Source organism: Chenopodium album, chromosome 1 (genome assembly GCF_948465745.1).
Source record: "Chenopodium album chromosome 1, dcCheAlbu1.1, whole genome shotgun sequence".
Lineage (NCBI taxonomy): Eukaryota > Viridiplantae > Streptophyta > Magnoliopsida > Caryophyllales > Amaranthaceae > Chenopodium > Chenopodium album.
The window spans coordinates 87,999,414-88,020,182 of NC_137834.1; the positions used below are offsets into that span (position 1 = coordinate 87,999,414).

Sequence of the window (20,769 nt, forward strand, 5' to 3'; positions counted from 1 at the left end):
ATTTGATAAATTTACTAATTAAGGCTCAGAGCTTGCAGTATAATCCAGATCATACCGCCCTTGGTAGTATTTTGTAATTTTGTTTACTGAAATGCATAAATTAACTATAACGAATCACCAGCTCAGACCAAACCCCTGTTTTCTCGAGGTACTTTCTCCTGAATTGATGAAGGTAAGGGAGTGTTTTGATTTTTTTTTCTCCCCATTTGGGGCTGTGTTCAATATCTTCTCAATTTGGTTGCTTGATATATACTACGTCCGCTTCTTATTATGTGCAACAAAGGAATATTTTTTATCTCACAAATAATACCCTTTTGTTGCACATAATAAGAAACGGAGGTAGTACATTAACTAATCAAAACCACATAGTGGACAAGATCAGGTAGAACTGAGTTTAGTATTACAGATGAGGTAAAGCAATGCCAATCAATAAAATTGAATGTTATACATGTAATCAAGCAACAATAGATAAGAAAAAAATAATAATAATAATAACATACATACATGAGAGGCAATCAAAATTGCCTAGGGCACCTCCTATGTGGTTTGAATGGTTAAACCTCTGATACAAGATTACAGAATAGCATTTGTTGGAGCCAACTTCTTTTTTGTATTGGCAATTTGGCACTGGGATAATGCCTTGCACACTACTTGATATGTACCTCTTGCTATATAACCCAAGAATTCTGACGAGAATTGTATATCTTTAAATGGCATCTATCAACCAAATTCTAAAAGCTTCTTCAACAAATTCCTACAGGTTGAAGTCAAAGCAAAATTCCCAATTTACTGTAATGTATTCCTTCCTTTTAGTGCTCAGACTGCTCACTACTCACCCTTACTAGGCTGATTATCTTCTTCTTCTGAATCATAAACGTCATCATTTCCACCAATTGTCGCATCCTGCCCTTGCTTTACCAAATTAATATCACCCCCAGATTTCCCTTTAGTTAGTGCTTGTACTTCCTCGTCATTAAATTCCTCTCCAACTCCATCTGAATAAGCATACCTGTAAAGAGAGAAGCACGATTTAGTGCTGTACGCTAGTAACAAAATCGCTAATGACCAAGAGCACAAAATCACAAATTATTCTTGATTCAATGTCAAAAACAAATATTCACAAATTCAGCTCAGCTGGCAGTTTCCAAGATGAGGAGGGGTGCTTCACAAGACACCTTAATGAATACAGTTCATCTTACCTTTGAGAACTCTGAGATGGAGCCCATAAATAGCAAATAATGCTTAACACTGCAAAACCCAGAATGTCCCAGAAAGCAGTGATAATCCAAGCACTCTGCCACCGCTCATTAAAAGGATCTGTAGCCTTGAAATACACCTGTAAGAGGCAAATTACCAGAATAATTATATTTGCAACAGGGCAGTAGCCACATCCCAAAAATCAACTAAGCAGAGAAATGATACTAAAAAAGCACTGATCTGTTCATTGTAAGGTCATCCCTTTTGTTACCCAAACTAAAACATGATCAATACTAACCTCTTTATTTTCTTTTCCGGTGATACTTAAATGCAAAAGACATCCAGAAAGCATCTTTTCACTTTTCTTTAGAGAGATCTACTTCTAACGCATATGAGTCATATCTAATGTTTTCCTTTTCTAGCCCTTGCCAGATACAGGTATATTTTTTACATATCCAATACATTATTTGCCCTATAATGGCCATGATAGATCTACAAACAAAACACAATTAGATAAGACTACTGCATCAGAATAGTGTGCTTTCAATATTATTGCATTGCTACTTGTACTACGTCCAAAAAATGAAAAATAAAATAAAACTAGTAGTTCTACATTACTCTTTTAGCAAGTGCTCATATTCCCTAAAGTTGAAAAAGTTACTCGGAATAGATCTCTCACAGACTTCTTCTATCTCCCTAGACTAGATACATGCATCTTTATCTCCCTAGAGGCCTAAATTCCACATATAAATAGATTTCAGAGGCCATAATATCATGCAGGCACCAGAAAATCTTCCTCATTTTATATACACTAATCAAGATACAGAACTTTATTGACCATATACCTTTTTATGTCTATTATTATAAACTTAAAACATACCTCATATACTATCCATGCGACAGAAGCAATCACTGAAACGGCCAATGCATTCGAGAACTTCCTGTAGATATCCAACTTCACAGAGCTTCGTTTCACCTGAAAACAAATTTCTAGTCTAATAAGAAACCATCACTTCCAGCAAGGCTTATTCTGACTAACCTAGAAAAATAAGGCAAAAAACCACAATTTACTGGAAGCAACCATAAAAGGAGGGAAATTTTTTAGCTGCATTTAGAGCTTCTATGCAGATTGTATGACAAGGGTAGCAAGAGTCTTGAGAAAGCATCAATTTAGGAGGGAAGAGGGGGGCGGATGTGGGCCATAGGAATGCAATATTGGTCCCTAATCTCAATCCAATGGAAATGAAATTGAGTCTATGCAATAGTTATGAGCTCACTCACCATATTAATCTTCCCTACTACTAACATAACAAACCAGATAAAAGCTTTATCCCACTAGAAGAAGCTGGCCACATGGATTCATAAACAAAAACCGAGCAACCAAAAAAAATAATCATGCAAAAAACTGCAACAAACCTGTAGCTGTTCCAGAGTCTTTGAAAGAGAAGTAAAAATCCACAAGATTAGAAAAGCATCCAGGAATGAATCAGGAAGGACAAGAAGTATTCTTGCTCTTCCTGATACATCATTAACAGTGCCCACATACTCTGTAATGTTTAGCAGTTCAGTTGCCAGGAAGTAAGTTGCCCCAATAACCAGCACCTTGTAGGTAAGACCACCAAGAGTAGGCCGCACCACACCATAACCCATTGATAATGAAAGAATAAGTAGACGTGAAAGTGTTCTTCTTGCAGCTCCAAGAGTTACAACCCAAGTTGTAAGTACAACAGGTCTAATGCCTGTGCTGTTGAAATTAGCATAATCAAGATACCAAAAGAACATTTCCAACAATCCAAGGACAACAACTGCTGTGATGCAATGTTGAAGTTGAAGTACTTCATTCCAGAATCTATAATACTGAAAAAACCATATTGAGCTGAGCACCAGGTAGGCGAGAGACATGAAAACATAGAATTTCATGGATGGGGCCATTCTACCAGGTAAGTAGCCATCAGGATTTTTCCACACGGTCTTCCCATTCATAACTAGTCCTTTCAACTCTGGGTCACAAGAAATGAAGAACAAGTTGTACATTCCTGTCTTTGTCACGTACACCTCTTGCCGACGCATCCTAGTTTTTAAAGAACGCCCTTTAAACTTCACATTTAAAATCACAGGCCAATTTTTATCTGTTGATGATCGTATTTTTAAGACTTCCCCTTGTTTACATCCTTCAAGTTTGGCAAGATCAGGGGTGCAGCAAATAGACCTCTGCCCACCGTAAGCAGAACCACCAATATCATCACGATCAGCTGCTTCAAAAATCACAATTTGCACAAGTCCAGAGCCATGTTCCGTGTTTGATTGTTTTTGAGCAGCTTCCTTACTTCTCCAGAATGTGATATTCTCAAATCTAAACAAAATGACTAATATCAGATGATTGTACAATTGTATTACACTACTACTAGCCAGTGAGAAGCTTCTTTATGCTTTTACAAAGAGACAAGAAATAAGCATAATAACTTTTTTTTTGGAGGTGGCAACAAAGATCAAATCATGCAAAAGGCAAACAATATAAGTTCTGAAGCTCTTCATATTGGTGCAACATACATTGACACATACTCAAAGTTCTTCCCAAGCATGGTAAGTTTAAATTATAGCTTGATTTAAATTATTTATCAAGCATCACTCTCCGAACTCCTAAAGATAAAAACTTTGAAGGGGTTGTGGCTCTTGACCTCTTGTGGGAACTCTACCTTGGATAACTTGGTAGCCTGAATGACAAGCAAAAAGTTTCTAATTGTCATTCTTCTTTCAGTAGCATGGATATAAATCAATACTATTCAAATCTTCCTTCCTCTAGATTGTAATTCCATCACATTTCTTTCATGGAAAGAGAAAGATAAGTCCTCTCCCTTTAGCTTGGCAGGAAGGAATTGATCAAATAAGAAGGAATAAAAAGTATCCCTTTCCTTACATTTGGTTTAAGTTTACGTATAGAAATACATTGACAGGAAGGCTTCATTATAATATTTAGGTTACATTTCCTTCCTCTATTAATAAACCAAATCTTCAAATGCTTGAAAAACTTTTCCAAACAATGCCAGTCTACTCCTCCTCTCCCCTTCCCTCCACCCATGTTTTCCGAACAACGATAATTTCCAATTCTTTGATACTCCGTATTAGCTAACCGAAAGAAGGATTTCACTCAAATCACTATCAAATCCTACAACAGGAAAGTTAACTCATTTCCTGCGATTCCCTACCCATTCCAATCAACATAGATAACCAAACAAGCTGTAACAATCTCCACTCTTTAGCTAATAAATCAAATACTACCCAAGTTTGAACCTCATTGTCTACGTTCCTCCCATATAAAATAAAATAGCTTCATCTAGACGGAACGGTTCGATTCAATAGATTTATCTACCCCTTCTTTCAATACACAACACAATTTCCTATTGACATTTACACATTATACATTTTCCAAATTAAAGCAATAACATCACTAATATGCAACCAATAAGAATTGAATTCAAACAGCATAAACATAAACCAAGATCCAAACTTTAAACCCTAAAAATCAATCACAAACAAACCCAGTTCACAAAATAAAAAATTTAAGACAAACAATCAAAAGGGTATCCACAGATCGATGAAATGAGAGAGAAAAATACCGAATAAATGAGGTACCATCATTAAGAGAGTGAGAAACGACACGCGTAGAAATGGGAGAAGAAAAGGAAGAACGAGAAGCACGAATAGCTTCACTGCCACCAGCAAGAAGGTAAGAATTGCCGACTTCACTGAAAATTTGTCGGTCATAAGTGTGAATTGAAGCATTTGAGAATTGAAAATGTGAAGAAAATAGTATAGTTATTGTAAGTAGTAGTATGAAATTTGGGAGTTTTAGGAGAGAGAAAGAAAGGGGATGTTTAAGATCATGGATCCCGATTTCCATGGCGAAAGCTTGATGTGGGTTTGGTATGGTTTGATTTGGCCACCAAACTAAAAAATAAACTAGTTGTTCAGTGAGTGACTTGAGAAGTGAATGACTTTGAGAAGTGAGGTTGAGTAAGAAGTCAGGAACATATGTCTAGTGTCAATTTGTTAATTGGTGGTGGTTTGATGGATCTAGAAGGGAATTTTATTTTAAGGGATTTTATTTTAAGGGTGTGATTGCAAGGGTGCAATTTCTTAGGTGCACCCGAGATTATATACGTAGTAGTTTATAAGTACATAGTAAGAATTGATTTATAATAAGCACAACATAAATATAAATATAAACATAAATTAGATTTGTATCATCTTACTAGATGAGAGATTATCTAAATTCTTTATATATATATATATATTAAAAATGAACCGTTTAATTGAACATTTGGCGAGAACGGAGCTTTTAGTGAAGGAACAAAGTGTTAATAAAACTTGTTAAAGAATTACCAATGTGAGATTGATTTTTTGTTTGAAGAGAATTAGCTTCAAATTTCTAGCAATGAATTGACACTAAAATAAATCCCTCACAAAAATAAATAAATAAATAAATATTTCAATGTACAACAAGATTAGAAGATATTTCACCTTTTCAGTGTGGTATAGGAGTATATTGTAAGTGGTGCATAATATTGATGAATGTTTTGGTTCACTTGGATGGAAAGAGTCAAAGAGATCCTAATGTCATTAGGTCATATGACCAATGTGTGTTCTAATAGCAATGACATTGAATCATTTATAGTGTGTACAACTATATATTTGATTCACTTTCATTTTTAGTATATGAGTAATCGATTTATGTTATTTTATGGTATCAGTTACATAAACTAAACTAGCCTTTTGGCCCGTTCGATGCACGGGCTCTTATCTAGGTTATGTCATATGTAGGTATGTTTTTCAATGGTGAAGTAATTGTTTCATTGCTAAAACTTAAAAGGAAAAAAAAGAATGAGGGTAGAACTGTGGAAAAAGATAAAGGAATTTAGATACGTATATATACATGAAGATTGTAGGGTATGAAATGACATATTGGTTTAAGTTATATTTTAAGTTTATTAATTGAAAAGACAATTTTAATATAATTCAATTCATATGTTTATGTGATGTATATCAATTGGTTCAACTTTATTTTATTATGATGGAAATAAAACACTTCATTTTCTTAATTGAATTTGCAAGTTATAGAATGTATAAAGACTTAAACAAAAAAATCAAAAGGGGTGACATGTGACATGTGTCATATGTGGTACTGTGGTAGAGAGTAACTTGTGATGACATGTGTCATATGAAAAATTATGGTTTGTGTTTTTAAATACTACGTATAGATTTAGAAGTATAGATATAGATATCATAAGTTCGTTGTTATATTACTTGTTAAAATCCCATCATCTCATTGCAAATAAAAATAAAAATAAAAATAAACTATTAATATCACGTGTATTACCAAAGGCATATTAGGGGCTTGTTCTCTTCAGCTTAATTTCAGTTCAGTTCAGTTCAACTCAATTCAGGTCAGTTTAGTTCCTAATTTCCTTCTATAAAAAATAATTTAGTTCAATTCAATTCAACTCAGCTTAGTAAATGGAACAGACCCTAATTATGGTCGATAATCTCATTTCGACTTTTAGAAACCGGGGTGGATATCACATTATCACTCATACGGATTACGGACCATCCACCAAAACGCCCCGCCCCGTTACATTGGAGAATCAATTAGAATAAAGTAAAGAAGTAACGGTTGAAGAAGAGGCAAGCAAAGCAATGCAAATGCAAAGCCTACGTTTATACCGCCAAACCACCAACTTCCTTCGTCATCCCTCTTCTTCCGCCATGGTTGCACCTTCCTCATTTTCTCTCTCCTCTCTCTACACCTCTCACTTTCCCCCTTTTCTCTCCTCCCCACATTCCAATTTCAACCCTAACCCTAAATTTCACAAACCCCAAATTATCAACATTTCCCAATCCCTTAATCTTCTTCGCACTTTCAAATCTTCCCCAAATTATTCCAATTCCAACCAATCTCCGATCGAAACTGACGAAGACCCACCACCGGAACCACCATTACAGCAACCAGACGAAGGTGGAGGAGGAGAAAACGTTCTTCTGTCTTACCCATCGAAACGGTCATTTGGGGTTGCTACTGGAGAGATTTTTCTTGGGATTGCTTCTCGTTTGATTAATTTTAGTGGGAAAATTAAGAATTTGGGGGAGAATACGACGGTTTTGATGGATGAAGAATCGACGATCTTGAGGGAAGTTTCCGGTGAGAAGTCGGAAAGTGGAGAGAGAATTGCGAAGGTGATTGAGGATTCATTGGAGCCTGAGGTTGTTTGGGAACAAAGAGAGAAGGATGTTGAAGAGGAAAAGCGATTGAAATTGGTGACTAGTCCTGGGTTTAGCTTCTCTGCTGCTGGGCTTTTGTTTCCCTATCATCTTGGAGTTGCTCAATTTCTAATTGAAAAGGGTTATATCAAGGTATTTTGTTGAATTCTTTCTCTTTCTATTTATCGTGTTTATTTTTTGTTTGATTGGTTATTTTCGAGGATGGTTCTTTATAACGATTCATGTTAGCCGACCCCAAATTGTTTTGGCTTTGTTTTTGTTTGATTTCTTGTTTACTGACCAAACAATTGCTGGGCAGTGTCTCTGTTTAATGTTTGATTGGAATAATTGGATGTGGAGGAAGTTGAATTATGTGAATTTATAGCTAGGTCATTTGCAAAGATACCTTCACGGTGATGTCACTAATGTGTTGTTGGAATGTCATTGTTGATAAAATTAGTATCTGACAGTGACTCGAGCTCTCAAGGAGATTGCTCAGGAAAATAGATATGATGGAATTGAAGGGTTTTATTTGCCTTTAACTTGTATAGGCGTCTATGGCCGGTTTGATATAGGGAGGGAGGGAGGGAGGGGAGGGAGTAATAGTGTGAACAAATTCATGAAGATGTCAAGCATTGTTTTTTCTGTTAGGCAGTTACATGATAAATGATTGGTGGGCTGTTGAACACCTACGAATTTAGAGGATTGTTCATCATGGAGGTTTGGGGGTAGCAAGTCCACAGTATATATCTCAACATGTTAGACATTAGAGTCGTTGTGATAAAATAGAATTATATGTGCTGAAGCTTTCAAATGAGTTGCTATTGCTTAAATGCTTTTAAGCTTAGGTTGGGTACATGATTGTGTTTCAGAGATAAAAAGAATACCAAGTTTATGCATGCATTAAATGTTTCTGTAATTGAAGCCTGGGATTCATGTTCTAGAAGATATAAAAGGGGTCTGTTTACTTCATGAAAAGCATGTAGATTTATGAGCTTATTGTGTTTGTTTGTGAGTGCTTGTCACTAGGTGCTTTAGCTTATGTGTTCTAGGGGAAGTTTCTGTGATGTGATATATTGATATATTCCTTTTTCTACTATGATCTACTTATGGGAGTGGAGCAATGAACACCCTCCTCGACTTGGATTAGAAAGAAAAAAAACTACTACTGTCTAAGAACTATGCTAGTTTGAACTTGTACTGTTATTTGTATAGCTTTTGTGAAGAGTGTAAATCTAATTAGGGTAGGATTACTAGTTACAGATCAGTAACTGTTTGGTGAAAGATACTGAGATTTCACTCTATAAGATTGACTCTCCTAACTACTTTTTGGAATAGAGGATTATGGAATGTGGATGTCTTCCCCATATCTCTATTTGAAGAAGCAGCTTATCATTTAGGGTATTGAAAATAGCATAACCTTTCCTCCTTTTACACCAAAACACCATTTAACACCTTTTATCTATGTTGATCGAGAAATTGTTCTGGTAATAATTGGTGAAAGAAATGTGCAGAATTTTGGATTGTTGAATTCAATAATATTTTTTGAAACAATGCATCATTCATCTATCATATTCAATGGTCAATTACTTAAAAATCATAGAAGTCTGGACGTCTGGTTACCTGGTGTGCGTATTAACTGAAGCAGTATTTATTTCTTGATTTGGAAATTCTGCCTCCTTTTTAAATTAGTTTGCCACATATGATTTTGTTCATAATAGCTGACTAATTTAGACCAGAACTAAGTCAAATTATCTTTTGATTTATAATGTCAAATTAACATTTGTAGAAAAGCATTTTCATTTTGTTTACATTATTTAGTGTTATATATTTATGCAAACAATGGTCAAAGCTAAATTTTGATTTTAAAATTGGAGTACAATTTGTCCTCAGTCTAACACCGTCTTTATAAAGATTGAGGTTTATAATGTATCAAAGCATGGTTTCTGTCAACTACTGTCCCTCCACTATATGCTTTTGATTTTACTTCTGTGGTTGTTATGTACTGGATTCTTGTGACATGATTATATTAATTTAACACAATTAAGAGGTAAGCTTGAGCAACGTTACAAGGTTCGCGGTACGGAGCCACGAATCGCGATCTGATTCATGCGAACCGGAACGCGGAACAAACGCTGAAGGTGGCGACTCCTAGTTGTGGCTGAGCAAACACGGTTGTTCTTCCTCTGCAACCTTTAATGGCTTGTTTCCCGACATTTTCAATGCAGTTTTCTCTCTCTTTCTTCTTTCACGTGTATTTACTTATTTAATTTATGAAGTTTTTGACTTTTTTCTCCCTCCTCTCTCCTGATTTACCTAGCAGTAACATTTTTTTTTTATATGTGCACACTAAGGGTGGCGGCTAGGGTTTTGTTTTAATTGGTAAAAAGCTTAAAAGGCCTTAAACCTATATCTGTCTATCAACAACTTGGGCTTTTTTTAAATAAACAACTTGGGCTTTTTATTTTATTTACTTTTTTTTAGCAATCCACTCACCTAGATATAAAAATCTATCTATAAAAATCACCTATATAATTTATTTATTAATTTACTTATTTCGTACCCAATTGTACCGGATTCACCACGGGTAGCGTTCCGCGTATTCGTTTCCGTACCACGTTTCGAATTGAATCCCGTCCCATGTAACGTTGAGCTTGAGTATTTGATTAATGAGCAACTGGATTACAAACTAACAGTGGATAGGCATAACTTTAGGCTATGAGTCTCTCAGTGACTTTAAGCCACAAACCTCTCAAATAACTTCACTCAATTTTCTGGATGATTACTACTGCTCCTAGATTACAATACTTATACTCAAGGCTTAGATAATACATGTGACATTACTTAACTAAAATGGAAACCCACAATGACCATGATTAAAGAAGGCTGCTTTCTTTCCTTAAATTTCTTTTAATTGCCCTTTTCCTGTTGCTCTTTGTTTACAGCTTCCTCTGATCTTGGCTGTCCAAACCCCTTGGACCCTTGCTGCGCCTCGTATACACCAATATTGGTGGTTGACTTGAGGTGTTGATCTCGTTGACCCAGTTCTTAACATCACTCCCCCCTTTGATTTTCACCTTGTCCTCAAGGTGGAATGATGGGAAAGGCTGCTGAATGTCGTCATAGTCTTCCCATGTAGCTTCAAACTCGGCAGGTCTCTCCATTTGATTAACACTTCGAGTCTCGGAGTGGTCCTTTGCTGTCCCGGCACACTTCTAGGAGTTCTTCCGGCTCGACAATCAACTCCAAATCTGGGGACAATTGTTGTGGAATAAGATGTTGGCTGGAGAGGTTCCCCAAGGTACGTTTTAGTTGAGATACATGAAAAACCGGGTGAATTTTGCAATTGTCTGGCAATTGGAGCTTGTACGCCACACGTCCAATTTTTTCCTAACACCTCGAACGAAGGGCCCATAGAACCTTGCTGCAAGTTTCTCAAAGGCTCTTCTTGCGAGGGATTTCTGGCGGTATGGGCGCAATATTAGAAACACCTTTTCGCCCACCTCGAACTGCTCCTCCACCCTGCTCTTGTCGGCGTTGCCTTTCATGATTTGTTGAGCCCGATTGAGGTTCATCCGAAGCTCATCCAAAATTCCATCTTTTTCCTTCATCCCCTCTTCCAAGCTGCTGACCACCGTTTCATTAGCTCCTAAACGCCACAAGTTTGGAGGGTCCCTTCCATAAACGATTTTGAATGGAGCCATTTTGGTTGAAGAATGAGGAGACGTATTATAAGAATACTCTGCCCACGACAACCACTTAGCCAACGTTTGTGGTTGCTCTGCAATAAAACACCTAAGGTACGTCGGTATGGGGGTGGTAGGCCGTGCTTCGCTTGAGGTGGGTACCTTGCAACCGGAAAAGTTCCCTCCAAAAGATACTCATAAAAACACGGTCCTTGTCGGAGACAATTGAAGAAGGGAAACCATGAAGCCGCACAACCTCCTTAATGAAATAGTCGGCCACCTTAAGGGCACTAAAAGGGTGTTTTAGCCCAATAAAGTGACCATATTTCGACAACCGATCAACCACCACTAGCACGGTGTCAACCCCTCGCGATCACGACAGCCCCTCCACGAAATCCATGGAGATGTCTTCCCAAATTGCATCGGGAATCGGGAGCGGCTGGAGCAACCCGAGTGGGTTCTTAGCGGTGGATTTGCTTCGCTGGCATACTTCACACTAGGGGTGTTAAAAAATACCCGACCCGACTGACCCGACCCGACGACCCGCTGACCCGGCTTAATTTTACCGGGTATTTTTATATTTTTTTTCTGAAATTTCCAGGCCAGGTACCCGACCCAAAAAATAAGCTGGTCTTCGGGTCGGGTCATGGGCCGAGTTGTGAGGGTGTCGGGTACCCGCTGACCCGTAAGTTTAGTATTTTGTTTTTTAATATTTATTTATTTGTTCTTTTAAAGTGTTAGAGACTTAGGGTTATCTTTACTTCTATTCTCTCTCCTCATTACAGCCGTCATCCCCCTCATGCTCTCTCCTTTTTTGCTCTTCAATTCACTCCTTAATCACTCCTAGATTTCTAGCTTTCTTCATCTTCATCCCTTTATTTTGTGTATTATATGGATTATAGACAACCCATCCATCTCATGAGGAGTCGTGAGTTCGTGATAGATAATCGCTTACAAACAACCTTGGTGCGATGCGGGTGTTGCTGTTTCTATGTGTGTGAGCTTCAATTTGGTGATTTCTACCGGCCGCCGATGTTGGATTGTTGCTACTTCTTGGTTTAAATTTGATTGATTTTTTTGGAATCTTGTTGTTTGTTGGGTATGCTATGCAAGTGTAGTTAATTTTTCATTTTATTTTTTAATAAAAATTGTTATTAAACTTAATTTGTACTTTGTTTGATTGATTAATAATTTAATATAATTAGAGTACTTTTTTGTCTATTAAGACCACGATTATGATGAGCTTGGGACTTTAAAAACTTGATATGAAGAAGCAGTCTTGCATTAGATTTTAATTAAGGAATCCGGGTACCCGATGTCCCGACCCGAATAATTCGGGTGCCCGAGATATTCGGGTCGGGACATGGGACAAATTATTAACTACCCGAAACTCCGGGTACCCGGATTTGAACACCCCTACTTCACACTCTCTGACAAATTTGCCGACCGCCTTTCGCATTCCGGCCTAAAACCAATCGATGGCTAGACGGAGGTACGTTTTGATCTCCCCGTCGTGGCCGCCCACCGGAGTACTGTGATACTCACTCAAGAGGAGGGGGATAAATTTAGAGTTACTGGCAGGACAACTCTATTCTTATAAAAGGCTCGGTCCCCTTCCCTTCCTTATGGCCCAAAATAATGCTGCCTAACCATTTATCAGCTTCCAACTCTTTCTCCAATTCGGCCCAGTCCACGAATTGAGATTGGACCATGGCTTTTAATTCAGCCCTTCCCATTTCCTCTTCTTCTTCGCACCCTGCTTTCCCCTTGCGAGACAGAGCGTCAGCGACTTTGTTCGCGGCTCCGAGCTTGTAGTGGATTTCGAAGTCGAATCCTACGATTTTCTGAATCCACCTCTGGTATTCGCTCCCCACTTCATGTTGATGAATCAAAAACTTCAAACTTTGTTGGTCCGTTCGAATGTGGGCCTCAAGGCACCTTTCTTATGATGGGAGATTGGCTTTGGCTAGGTGGAAAAGCTCAACTCAAGGCCTCCCTTCCTTACGAACGACCTACCCAACAAGTAATGCCGCCATTTAGTCACCGCAATAGCTATGGCCATAAGCTTCTTTTCATAAATGGACCTTCCTTGAGCTCGAACCCCCAAAACCTTGCTGTAATAGGCAATTGGGCGCCCCTTTTGCATCATCACCGTCCCTAAACCAAAACCCGAGGCATCGGTTTCCGCAATGAATTTCTCCCTAAAGTCGGGCATGGCCAATATGGGTGCAGTAGTCATGGCTACCTTCGACTTGAGTGGCTACCTCCGTCCAACCGTATGAATCCTTCTTTAATTGCAAAGTCAAAGGTTTCGCAATTTGAGCATAGTGATGCATAAACTTACGGTAATTTCCCGTAAGCCCCAAGAACCCCCGGAGTTCCTTGAGATTCTTCGGTATCCCCCATTCGATAACCGCCTTAATCTTATCTTGATACGTGGCAACACCTCTTTCGGAAATCACGTGGCCTAAATAAGCCACCTCCCCTTTGCCAAATTCTCATTTCTTCCAATTAGCATAGAGACTATGCTCTTCCAATTTTTGTAACACCAACTTGAGGGGTTCCCGATGTTCCTCAATTCCCTTACTATATATGAAGGTGTCGTAAAAAAAGACCAACACAAATTTCCTCAAGAACGGTCGAAACACATCGTTCATCAATGATTGGAACATTGTCGGCTCATTAGTAAGCCCAAAAGGCATTACTAGGAATTCATAGTGCCCCTTATGAGTACGGAACGCCGTTTTGTGTGTATCTTTCGGCCTAACCCGTATTTGATGATACCCCGATTTCAAATCTAGCTTGGAGAAAATTTTTGAACCGTGTAATTCATCTAGTAGCTCATCAATCACGGGAAACGGGTATTTGTTGGGGACGGTCTCCTTGTTCAAAGCTTGATAATCCACGCAAAACCTCCATGACTCGTCCTTCTTCTTGACTAACAACACCGGGATCGAGAATGGGCTACTTGATGGGGTGATGATCCCTGCCTCAAGCATTTCTTGGATCATCCTCTCAATTTCGTCCTCCTAGGGCTTTACTAAAATTGGATCACAGCCCCCCTTTAAGAGAATAGAGTGTTCATGGCCTCTTTGTGGGGGAAGCCCACTAGGTAGTTCAAAAACCCCCTTGAACTGACCCAACATCTCACTCAAGAATTCAGGTGGGCCTAGCCCATCCTCTTCTAACTTGTTAATCTCCACCAAAATTCCTTGCCTCTCCTTTGACAGCACTCTCATCATGGCCTTCAAGGATACTTGAGCTTTTTCCAACGACGGATTGCCGGTGAGTGTTTTCGGTTTTCCCCCCACTGCAAACTTCATCACGTGGGTTCTCCAATTAGTGACCACCGAACCGAGTTTTTATAACCATTGAACCCCCGAGATCACCTCCGCATTGCCTAAGGCTAAAGGAATGAAGTCCTCCACTACCGTGACTCCCCCATTCAATTCCACCCTCACACCTTTACATACTCCATCACCTCGAACCGTGTCCCCGTTTCCCAAAGCCACCGAGAATTCCCCACCTTCCTCCACCCTAATGGCCGCATCTTCTACCACCTTGGTGGAAATAAAATTGTGGGTAGCCCCCGGGTCTACCATAACAACCACCTCTCTTCCTTGTACCATACCCTTCAATTTCATCGTTTTAGGATTAGATAATCCTACTATCGAACATAAGGACACCTCCACCGGTGGCGGTTCGTACACCACCGGCTCTTCTTCATTCATGATTTCTTCCTCATCCGCCCCTTCACTCACGATTAAGATACTAAGCTCCTTCCGCTTGCACCTATTGCCCACACCCCACCTTTCGTCACACTTAAAACATAACCCTTTTGACCTCCTTTTCGCTAGCTCGGACTCGGTAAGTCGCCGTGTTCCTCCACTCAACCCTTGAGCTGGCTGGATTGGTTCGGCCCACATTCACCGACCCTTGAGATTCAGGAGCTTTGGGCCACACCTTAGGCGGCCCACTATTGCTGGTAGCCCGTACGTCTGAACCAGCCCCCCTCTATTCATTATGGACCCACTGTGGGCTGAGCTCATGTTTGGAGGCCCACTACTAGTCCCTCCTTTCCAATTCATGATGGGCCTTTTACCTTGCTGCACCCTTTTCTGTTCTTCAGTTCTACTTGCAATTTCCATGGCCTTCTCTAAATTAGGGGGATTAAGCAGCCTTAGCTCAGCCTTAATCTCTTTGCTTAGGCCATTAATGAATTGGCCGAGCATCAAGCTTTCGGGGACATCTTCCAACGGTGCCGCCAATTCAATGAAGCGCCCACGGTATTCCGCCACCGGACCGGAGAAACCGCCAACCACTGTTCGTGCCAAGTTCCCACGTGGGATGGTCGGAATTCGTTTAAGATTCGATGCTTGAGGTCCGGCCAACCGTAAAACAGCCGCCTCTTCTGCTCCCACTAAAACCACGTGAGCGCGGCCCCGTCCATGGCGACCACCGATGCTTCCATCTTCTCTCTCTCAGTTAAGTGATAAAATTCGAAGTACATTTCGGCTCAGGCGGTCCAGTTATCGGGGTCGTCCCCTTCGAAAATTGGCATCTCCAATTTTATGTATTTCTAGTGACCTCCGCCGCCGTCACCACTTCCCTTCCAGCCACCGTGCCACCCTCCCGTGTTAGGGGGTGGCCAACCTTGTTCATCATACGGCCTCTCCCCCACTGGTGTTGGAATCCGCTCTCCATCCCCGTGACTATTCCCCTCTTCCTGTAAGCTGTTCTCGCCGTCGAGGTGGAACACCGGCTTGATGCTGGGTTGCCGCGGTTGACTCTGCTGCGCTGCTTTAAGGTCCCCTTGTAATTTTGTGATTTTGGCACGATCAATGGCCCCCTGAGTCTCCACGTCGACACGGAAACGATCTATGTGGCCCTCTAGCCGAGTGGTGGCTGCCGTCAGGGCGTCCTCTATCTGTTTCCGGTCGTCCTCCATCTTCTTTCGTTCTTCCTCCATGGCTGCCTTCACTGCAGCTGCAACCACGCGCGTGAGGGAGTCTCCCTGCGGTTGGAGCTTTTCTTCGATGGCGGCTAATTAGTCGTTAGGCCGGTGAGAGCCTCTTCCACAGCTGCCAAGCGTTGTGGTGTTCCGGCCTCCATGATCGGTGCTCTGATACCAAGATGTTATGTACCGGATTCTTGTGACATGATTATATTAATTTAACACAATTAAGAGGTAAGCTTGAGTATTTGATTAATGAGCAACTGGATTACAAACAAACAATGGATAGGCATAACTTTAGGCTATGAGTCTCTCAGTGACTTTAGGCCACAAATCTCTCAAATAACTTCACTCAATTTTCTGGATGATTACTACTGCTCCTAGATTACAATACTTGTACTCAAGGCTTAGATAATACATGTGACATTAATTAACTAAAATGGAAACCCACAATGACCATGATTAAAGGAGGCTGCTTTCTTTCCTTAAATTTCTTTTAATTGCCCTTTTCCTGTTGCTCTTTGTTTACTGCTTCCTCTGATCTTGGCTGTCTAAACCCCTTGGACCCTTGCTGCTCTCCCTTTCTGCGCCTCGTATACACCAATATTGGTGGTTGACTTGAGGTGTTGACCCCGTTGACTCAGTTCATAACAGTGGTTCTGGGCAGGCTCTAGTATATGCTCATTTTTGGGCAGTTGCATTGTAGGACGGGAATATCTGTGTGTATTAACGTGCTTTCTGTCATTACTCATTATGCGTAACTTTGTACATCAATCTGATCAAATCATCTTTTGGAAATTGCTGCTTTGACTTGGAAATTGCTGCTTTGGCTTCTATTTTTCATTCAATAACTAGATGCTTTTTCCTTTATATTTGTTTAGAACAGGAAACAACTCCTTTAGCTGGTTCCTCAGCTGGTGCGATTGTTTGTGCAGTGATTGCCTCTGGAAGCAGCATGCAGGATGCTTTACTGGCTACCAAAATTTTGGCTGAAGATTGCCAGACAAATGGAACAGCATTTCGACTTGGGGTATACGCACTTCCTAAAATAAATGTATTAGGAGTATATTTTTAGTTCATTACAGGTTAAGTATCCTGTCCTATTACTGTTTCATTCCCTTTGAAGATGATTTGTGTTCAAGCAAATAAATTTTGATAACTAGGTTCTCGATAAAAAAAAAGGGGACTGTATATTGTGAAATTGAACTCAAATTGTTTGTGTTTTTAATTTCTGCTGATTCAAAGTCATTGATAGATTATCATTAATTGCAGTTGAAGTTTTTAATTATTTTATTAAAATTTTCTGTTTAGGCTGTTCTTAGAGATGTATTACAAAAGGTTCTTCCAGAAGATGCTTTTACCAGATGCAATGGGCGAGTGCGAGGTAAGAATGTACCTCCTGTCTATAGTTGTAAATTTTTACTTGGTTTTGTTTGTTTAGGCTGTGATTTGGTGAGGCAGTGTTGCCTCCTTTACTTTACTCACTCTTGTCAAGTAGGGATTGTACCTTGGCCTTGATTTTCTCTTATCACCCCCACGTTTCTCGATTGAGCTCCTGGGGCCCTGGGCTTCTGATAACCTATTGAAAATATTTGACTGATTGGAAAACATAAAATTAATATGTAGGCATGTAGCTAGACTTCTGTCAGTAAGGTTGTAAGAAATATGACAAATTTGAAGTTTCACTCAAAGTTGAATTAGGGAACTTGGTCCATCTAGTGGAGTAGATATGCACCTAGGTTGCACGGAAACGGAAAACGGAAACGGAGACGGGGAAACGGAAATTTTAAAATTATGGGAAACGGGGACGCATTAAAAATACATAAATAAATACATTTAATCAGAATAAAATACCAAATAAACTTGCAAAAAAATAAAAACAAACAGATACTTCGTTCTGTAAATTGCAAGAACTCCTTTTTTTCCAAATTAAATACAAGAAAAACATCAAATTAGTGAAATCGTTCGGTGGTAGTTAGATCGACTTTGTTCTAGCTAGGCGGTGATGGCAGCAAACATGGATCTCCAAAGCATGGAAACGACCATTATAGAAACAACTCAAATAACTATGCTGCTTGACTGCTCGTAATTTGTGAATATAAGGGTTTAATTGCTTTCTATTAAAGGGGAAACGCTTATTTATATCCTTAATTAAGTTTTCCATAGGTTTTCGAACTGTTAAATTATGCGAGACGCTTCACAAAACAAGGAAACTCCATGAGCCGTTTCGAAACGGGTTTCGAAACGTAAGAGGTTTCGGAAACGTTTCGAAAACGATACGTGGCTAAAATTAAGAGTTTCCGTGCTTCATTGATATGCACACTGTTCTAGATTTCTCTTATGTATTCCGAGCAGAAAACTTCTTGTAGTGTAGCCTTAGGATGCTGATGGTTTCCCCATCTCGGTGAAAATCTTGCTGTTTGTTAAGTCTGTTTGACTACTTACAAAATGGTTACCTCTATAATCAGTTTCTTTGTAATCCACAGTGGCTATAACACAAATTGTATGGAGACCAAGGGGGCTGCTGATAGATCAGTTTGACTCCAATGAAGATCTCATCAATGCATTGTTCACCTCTTCCTTTATTCCTGGGTAAGTAGCATATGACATTTTCTCATAATCCTGATTCTCTGTCGGTTGGAATGCTAAACCGATCTGATATGGTTTCAGCTATCTTGCTCCAAGACCAGCAACTATGTTTAGGAACCGGCTTTGCATAGATGGAGGTTTGACACTATTCATGCCACCAACATCTGCACCTCAGACGGTATGCTTTTATGTGCTTTTTTTTTCTGCTTGGTGTTTTGTTGTCCATGTGGTGATACTATTATGGCATGACTGTTGCTTGTCATATTGTTGGGTAAATTTCCTTGGAAATGTAGTAGCAGAATCATGGATTGAGGAATGTTAGAATAATATATTGAAAATTCTGAATTGATGTATACTTGACAGTCAGTAGGGGCTGCTTTGAAGGAGTAACAATAATAGTGCTATTGTGATTTAATGATGGGGGGTATAAGTTATTATCTTTGGAATGTTAAGGAATAGAAGGATGGGAAAGCTGTTATGTGGGAATTTTAGGATGTAGGTGATTGTATGGGTGACTAGGAAATATGCTAATATATTGGCAACAAACTTTTGACCCCTTAACTTCAGTCAAGGATTTTCTTGTTGGAATAGGTTCATTGGAATTGCACTATAGCTAAGGAATTGTGTAGAATTGTTCTCCTGGCTCTCAAATTGAAGGATCTCTCTGTCAGGTTTTGGAACTGAGGGAACATAGTTTTTGCCTTGGGGATTTTGAGTAGATGCTACATTGTCATTGAGCCATGGCTAAACCACACAGGCTCCAATGCTACGTTGTCAATGTGCCCCTAGTTGAACTAGTGTTGTTGGGTTTGTATTCTACAGTTTCTGCCTATTTAGGAATTGGGCGCGTTGTTCTGAATCATACAAGCATATCGCTTAGTCTATAGGAGTTGTATCTTCTAATTTTAAGGTTGGGGGGTCAATCCCCATTAGGGGCACTCTGAGGGTGGGGATGCCTTACCCGTTTCAATAGAGCAATTCTGACCTTTTTAAAAATATATATATTGATTTGCTTAAATATAATTAATCAGGTTCCCCTTTTTTATTTATTGGGTGACTGGCAGGTTCGTGTTTGTGCCTTCCCTGCTAGTAGTATACGAATGAAAGGCATTGGGATTAGTCCAGACTTAAACCCCGAGAGTAGGCTTACTATTCGACAGGTAAGCTTTTAAAGTTGTATACTTCTATGCTATTTTTAAGAGATAGGTCGAGCAAAAGGTCTAAGGTTTAATACAGTAGTTAGTACTTAGTAGGAGAACTGATTCAGTTAATGGTAATTGTTTGTAGCTTTTTAATTGGGCGCTTGAGCCAGCAGATGATTATGTGCTTGACAAGCTCTTTGAGTTTGGATACTCAGATGCCGCTGTTTGGGCAGAGGAGAACCCAGTGAATATGATACTTCAGGAAGAGAAACCCTGAGCGTAGTAAGTTTTTTTTTTTTTTTGACATCCCACAATTTTTTAACATGCTGCAACATGTATATTAATTGTTGGAGCGTGATCCTCGATTTCTTATGTTCTCACTTGCTTAGTTGAAGAGAATTATTATAACAATTGTACGCACACATCAGACTTTTTAAATGTATATAATAGAAAATTACAGCCAATTTTATTTGAAGTGTTGTATCATTACTAGTCTGTTTAGTAGCATGATTGCAGTTTAACTACGGGAAAGTTTAAATTAATAGTAGCTGTTATATAAAATAGAGCTTTATTGGTGACATTTATAACTTCAATTTAGTGACAAGACTGATATCATAGAATTGAAATCATGTTTGGAAGTCATATACTGATTGTCGGAGTGGGAGTACCATCCTAATAAAAAAACCTCCAAATAATTTCATGCACCCGGGGGTGCCGAGGATGGCTTGCACAGTTGCATGTTTAACTCACATGTGATGTGTCATGGCATTGAGTGATTTGAGTCATGCACAAGTTAATGTGCATGCGTGATGGCACCCACCGGTTTGGGAGCACCATTGATCGGTAAGGTCTTGACATGTTATAATTGAAGGGATTATATCAGAGTTTGTAATTGAAGGGACTATTTTTCTACCTCACTTTATCCCCAATTAAGCGCAGGGCTGTG

At 39.4% G+C, this 20,769-nt stretch overlaps 2 protein-coding genes across 2 annotated transcripts; one reads left to right on the forward strand and one right to left on the reverse strand.

Moving 5' to 3' along the window:
* Window positions 1-381: 381 nt before the first annotated feature.
* Window positions 382-5,208, reverse strand: LOC145625110 (uncharacterized). Its single transcript, XM_081678195.1, has 5 exons — window positions 4,815-5,208; window positions 2,614-3,550; window positions 2,078-2,173; window positions 1,200-1,336; window positions 382-1,009 (listed from the first exon to the last, which is right to left on the reverse strand). The coding sequence occupies exons 1-5, from the start codon at window positions 5,096-5,098 to the stop codon at window positions 829-831; spliced, it is 1,635 nt and encodes a 544-aa protein (XP_081534321.1). The 5' UTR covers window positions 5,099-5,208; the 3' UTR covers window positions 382-828.
* A 1,639-nt stretch (window positions 5,209-6,847) lies between these two features.
* LOC145625118 (uncharacterized) lies at window positions 6,848-20,298 on the forward strand. Its single transcript, XM_081678200.1, has 7 exons — window positions 6,848-7,605; window positions 16,979-17,122; window positions 17,404-17,476; window positions 18,579-18,684; window positions 18,763-18,859; window positions 19,746-19,841; window positions 19,969-20,298. The coding sequence occupies exons 1-7, from the start codon at window positions 6,892-6,894 to the stop codon at window positions 20,098-20,100; spliced, it is 1,362 nt and encodes a 453-aa protein (XP_081534326.1). The 5' UTR covers window positions 6,848-6,891; the 3' UTR covers window positions 20,101-20,298.
* Window positions 20,299-20,769: the final 471 nt, after the last annotated feature.